Source organism: Petaurus breviceps, unplaced genomic scaffold (genome assembly GCF_028583685.1).
Source record: "Petaurus breviceps papuanus isolate PSGF00001 unplaced genomic scaffold, PetGlider_PUasm1.0 90740, whole genome shotgun sequence".
NCBI lineage: Eukaryota > Metazoa > Chordata > Mammalia > Diprotodontia > Petauridae > Petaurus > Petaurus breviceps.
This window is the reverse complement of record NW_027187330.1, coordinates 1,413,633-1,419,632: the sequence shown is the minus strand read 5'-3', so window position 1 is coordinate 1,419,632 and position 6,000 is coordinate 1,413,633. Positions and strand designations below refer to the sequence as shown.

Genomic DNA, 6,000 nt, shown 5'->3' with positions numbered 1-6,000 from the left:
TGAGTGGTTTCCCATTTGGTAGTATGTTGGGACTTTCATGGGGAAGAAAGGGGTGGGGTGGGGAAACGACCAAATGGGAACATGAGTGCTATGTTTCTCCTTCCTCTTACTCCTCTCATGAGCCACTCTCCTTTTGCCCACAGATTCTGGCTGTGACTCCATCACAGACACTGAGGCCGAAGACGAGAAGACCCTTCTCTACTCCAGGCAGATTTCCTCTACTCAGAAGAACTGGCCCCTGGAGACCACACCGGGGAACCTGATGGTGGTGCAGCCAGATCGAATTCGTTGTGGGGTAGGTGCCTTATTACACTCTGATGAAAGAGTCTCAGGAAATCACATTTTCCTCCTTAGCTAACCCTTCCTAGAGTCTTCATTCCATGTGACTTTGAGAAAGGTGGTAGCAGAATGCTCTTTCCTCTCTTTTCTACCTCCTTACTTCCTTTGAGACCCAACTCAAATCCTACTTTCTGCCAGAGGTATTTCTTTCCCTCCCTTCTGCCTCCTCCACTGTTAGAGCCTTTCTTCTGAGATTATGTTATCTCTACTCTGTAGATAGATAGATAGACAGACAGACAGACAGACAGATGGATGGATGGATGGACAGATGGATGGATAGATAGAATGTACATAGTTGTTTGTATGTTGTTTCCACCATTAGCATGTAAGTTCCTTGGGGGCAGGGACCATGTTTTCGTCTGTCTTTATTACGTTCCTAGTGCCTAGTGTACAATGTGTACTAGATGATTGTTATTGATTAGATAACATATGACTATGCCAGGGGCAAGGTTGCAGTCCTGATACCCATCTAGAAGCCACTTTTATCAGGAACAGGACACATTACCAGCAGTATAAATCTGTGCTTGCCATACCCTCCTCATGGCCCTGGGACAAAGGGAGAACTTTGTGGGAAAAGATATACAATAAGTTAAGCAGTAATTGTGACTAGATCTGTAAAGCTTGCCTTATTTGGGCAGTGAGATGTTAACAGTCTAACAGGGCTGCTTACCTAGCAATAAGAAGTCAGTGAGATTTTGGTATTTTAAATGGAAAGACCCAGAAAGCAAGGTGTTCTCCCCTAAGCACTCTTAGGGTATGGATATTGTAGGAGATATCATTGTCTTCTGGTATTATAGAAGAGGAAAATGAATTCCCAAGTGAGAATCAGATTCCCCACAGTGAATAACAGTGATCAGGACTAGAATCTAGGAGAGTTGCTTGACGTGGGGCTAACTCCAGGTGGAAATACCAGCACTGAGTTTCCAAGCATCCCCTGAACAGCTTCCTAATTGCAAAATGGGTAAGGAAACACAATACTTTCACTTGTCTTCTCCTTAGGTGCACACAACAGTTTATGTTATTGTGAAATGCAAGCTGGATAGCCAAGTGAAGACAGAAGCTGAATTCTCTCCTGATAACTGCCCTTCAGTACGCGTGGTTGCCAAGCTAGAGAATGAATACACAGTTTCTATAAAGGCCCCTGGTAAGTGGATCTTCTTTAATGCTGCCAACTTTCATGTTCAGGAAGCAGGATTCCCCTCACTTTCTTCTCCTTCCTTAATTCAGCAGCTCATGTTTTAGATGGTTGAGTATTGTTATTGATAGTAAGAGCTAGACACACTGTAAACATTGTTTAGCAGTTTGCAATTCAAGACAATCCATCTCCAGTCTTTGCCTTTATACAGGCTGTCCCTCATGTCTGGAATGCACTCATTCCCTCTTTGCCTCTGCCTCTTAGAATTGCTGGTGTTCACCCAAGCTCAGCTCAAGGATCAGCTCCTATACAAGGTCTTTTCTGGGACTTCTCACATGACCAGACCCCTTCTTTCTATTACTCTGTATTTATTTTGCATCTATTTAGAATCTATTTTATATAGAGTATCCCAAAAAGCTTAGTGTGACTGTGCTAAGTGCAGATGAGACAGTGAAGAGTTTTAAATGCCGAACAGATGAGTTTGTATTTTATTTTAGAGGAAATAGAGAATCCTGGGACCTTCTGGAGTAGGAGAATATCCAGAGATGTTTTTTGTTTATTTTGGGGGAGGGGGCTCTTTTTTTTTTTTTAAGGAATATCACTTTGGCCCCAAGTGCGGTTGCACTAAGACCATTGGGACATTGTGTGTGTACATTAGTCCTCCCCTCTTCCCCCAGTAGAAGGTAATCTCCTTGAGGGCAGGAACTGTTTTGTTTTTATTGTTGTATCCCTGGCACTCTGCACAGTTCTTAATATGGAGGATGTATTTTATAAATAATTATTGCATTAATGAATAAACCAGGAAACAAATGAATAAATGAACCAAAGAGCTGATTAAGCCTCACAACAACCCAATGAGGTAATAATCATGATGCCATGTTTCTAGATCCCTTTAGGGTTTATATACAATCCTATAAGGAAACCCATAGTATCATCCTTATAAATGAGTAAATCTAAGTCCAGTGAATTTACATGACTTGTCCATAGAAATATTGCAGGTAAGCATCAGCTGGAATTTAAACCTGGGTTTTCCTGATGCCAGGACCAGTACTTTTTCTGTTTCTTCTCAGGGCAGGCATTGTTATCCCCATTTTGCATGGGAGGAAACTGAGGCTTAACAAGGTTAAATGATCTGGTTTAGAGAGTGACCGAAAAGAAGGAGTAGGTACCCGATAAGACTCCGAGTCCTGGGTTTCTTCTACTGCACCTTGGTATGTTAAAGGAAAAGGAAGTTCAGGTCCCTAAAGAAATAGCTTTAGAAATGACCTTGTCTCTGTTGGGGGAAGGAAAAGCTTCATAGGTTTTAAAAATCCCTCTGTTACCTCAGCTTGTAGTGTTAGAATCCCATCTAGTGGGGTGCTGATAAATGTTTAACAACCAGCTCTCCAGGGAGAGAGGTGCACATGACGCAGTTCTAAGTTTAACCTGTATTATTCACATTTTCGCTATCACTTTCATAAGTCTAGTCAACAGTCAGCTCTCTCGAACTGGTGTGAGATGGCTCTAGCACATTGCTGGTCCCATCCTTTGGATTAGCCCACGTGGTATTGGTGATAACAGCAAGGAGAGTGAATCGGCACATCCCATACAGACCCATTTAGGAAGAACGCCATGAGGAGTGGTGCGCTATCCTGTTGGGCTTGGAGTCAGGAAATACCTGAATGCGAAACCTGCCTCTGACACCAGCAATGGGACCATGGGCAAGTCATGTCACTTCTCTGGGCCTTAGCTTCCTCATCTGTAAAACTTGAATAATAATAATAAAATAACTACCTAATAGTGGCTAAAAGGATCAGAAAAGAGTGTTATGTAAAGCACTTTATGAAATGCACCTAGGAGGCCCAGTGTCCTGGAGTCAGGTAGACCTGAGTTCAAATCTAGCCTCAGATACTATCTATATGGCAAGTCACTTAACTAGTGCCTCAGTTTCCTTATCTGTAAAATGGGGATAATAATATCACCCACTTCCCAGAGTTGTTATGAGGACCATATGAGATGATATTTAGAAGGTACTTAGCGTAGTGCCTGGTACATAATAGGCGCTTAATAAATGCTTATTTCCTTCTTTGGTTCCAACCTTATCATGCAATAGGAATGTCAGATATTATATTATTAAGGCAGGGAGGGGCTGTGGTCTGTTAGAAGAGGTAGTATTCACACTGATAAAACTTCATTATCTAGGGATTTTTTTTTCTTTTTCTATCCAGCAACCTAGCAACCTAACTTTCATTCCTAATGATCTTTAACTAGTAACTTAGATCTGAGTCTCAGTGAGTTCCTGAGTCTTCAAGCCCAAGAATAAAGCTAGCAAGGAACTATCCAATATGTGAGCAAAGCTTCTCCCTATCTCTACTCCCCTCATCTCCCAAATTCTCCCTTCCAGCCACAAGTTCATTTCTTTTCTTTTTTTTTTTTTTGAGGGCAATTGGGGTTAAGTGACTTGCCCAGGGTCACACAGCTAGTTTTTGTGTTAAGTGTCTGAGGCCGGATTTGAACTCAGGTCCTCGTGACTCCAGGGCCAGTCCTCTATTCACTGTACCACATAGCCGCCCCAAAATAATTTTCTTTTTTTTAATCAATTGGGGTTAAGTAACTTGCTCAAGGTTACACGGCCAGGTGTTTCTGGGTGGGTACTAAGTATCTGAGCCTGGATTCGATCCCCAGGTCATCCCGACACTGGGGCTGGTGCTCTTACTTGCTGAGCCAACTGGCTGCCCCTTATTTTTTTGTCTTTTTGGAGGGGGGAAGGCAGGGCAATAGGGGTTAAGTGACTTGCCCAAGTTCACACAGCTAGTAAGTGGTAAGTGTCTGAGGTTGGATTTGAACTTATGTCCTCCTGACTCCAGGGCTGGTGCTCTATTCACTGAACCACCTAGCTGCCTCCACAAGTTCATTTCTAAAACCCCAACAGTAAGCTTACGTGGACCTCTGAACTCATGAATTCCAACTGCTAGCTCTGACTTAGATCATTCCCATTTTGTTGGTGTCTTTCTTTTTTGCTCAGACTTATCTTCAGGAGATGTTTCTCTGAAGGTCTATTCAGGTGACCTCATGGTATGTGAAGCCACTGTCCACTATTATACTGACATGGAGGAAATTGGAACCTTGCTGGCCAATGCAGCCAATCCCGTGGAATTCATGTGCCAGGTATGTTACTTAGAGAAAGTCAAGCTTTCAGGGGTAGAGGAGCTGATTAAGGGGTAAATAGCATGCTCCCTGTTTGGTAAGTCAGTGGGACCTCCAGACTTATTGTCTTCACTTTTGTGTTCAGGCGTTTAAAATTGTGCCCTACAACATCGAGACCCTTGATAAGCTTCTAACTGAGTCTCTGAAGAAGAATATTCCTGCAAGCGGGCTGCATCTGTTTGGGGTCAACCAGTTGGAAGAAGAGGATATGATGACCAGTGAGTACACAGATGAGCCCCAGGGAGCCAGGGCCATGCAGACTCTGGCTTGCTGATTAGAATTGGCCATCCTGAATCAGTGTGCTCATCTGTAGAATGGGGTTAACCACAGCAGAGATGTTGTGAGGGTCAAATGAGATGATAATTGCAATGGCTTAGCCCATTGCCTAGCACGTAGTAAGCACTATATACATATTATTTATCATTATTTTTACCTGTTATTATCATCTTAGTCTTTTAACTTAGAATCATGGATTCATGAAACAAAATGTGGCATAAGTGGACAGAAAGCTGGTCTCGAAATCTCAAATTCTATCTCTGACTCATATTTAACCATGTAACCCTAGGCAAGCACTTAACCCAGGAGTAAGGAACCTGAGGCTTGTGGCTACATGTGGCCTCAAGGCCACTGACTGAAATTTTAATGCTCTAGGCAACTCCTGAAGACCCTAAAATGGAAAGGTTTCAACCTGCATTGGTAGAAGGAATTTCTTCAATTAAGAGTCCCCTATACCATTGAAATCAATATCTAGGGGCATGTAGGTGGTGCAGTGAATAGAGCACCGGCCCTGAAATCAGGAGGACCTGAATTCAAATCTCAGCCTCAAACACTTGACACTTAACTAGCTGTGTGACCTTGGGCAAGTCACTTAACCCTAATTGCCCTGCCTTCCCCCCTCAAAAACAAACAAAAAAGAAATCACATATCTAGTCCCTGTCCTTTACTATAAAATCTTGTAAACTCATAAAATATATAGAACATTCCTTATAGATCTAATCCAACTATCTTATTTTACGGTTGATAAAACTGAGGTCTAGAACTGGGTAATGAAGAAGATGAGCTTAGAGTTCAAGTCTCCTGATTGCTAGTTCAGTGTTCTTTCCTTAATAGAGGTCATACAATGGTGTGCTTGGTAACCATTTAACAACTGGCTTCCTGGGGGAGAAATGTATGCAGGGCACACTTTTGAGTTTAATCTGCCTAAGCAGCATTTTTCCCCATCATATTCACAAATCCAGACACTCAACAAAACAGTAAATCAAGCCCCAAGGTGTAGCATTTGCTAATTTCCAAAGTGTAAATGTTCACTCTGAAAATTTAACAACCAGCTCTCATGATCC

General features: G+C 42.4%; 1 protein-coding gene across 1 annotated transcript in view; it reads left to right on the top strand.

The window, feature by feature from the left end:
• Window positions 1-6,000, top strand: part of PIK3AP1 (phosphoinositide-3-kinase adaptor protein 1) — a 140,318-nt gene that overhangs the window by 75,643 nt on the left and 58,675 nt on the right. Inside the window, exons 3-6 of the mRNA XM_069067107.1 lie at window positions 144-295; window positions 1,339-1,483; window positions 4,479-4,621; window positions 4,746-4,878. Coding sequence (XP_068923208.1) covers window positions 144-295; window positions 1,339-1,483; window positions 4,479-4,621; window positions 4,746-4,878 — 573 coding nt within the window. The remainder of the gene's footprint in view (window positions 1-143; window positions 296-1,338; window positions 1,484-4,478; window positions 4,622-4,745; window positions 4,879-6,000) is intronic.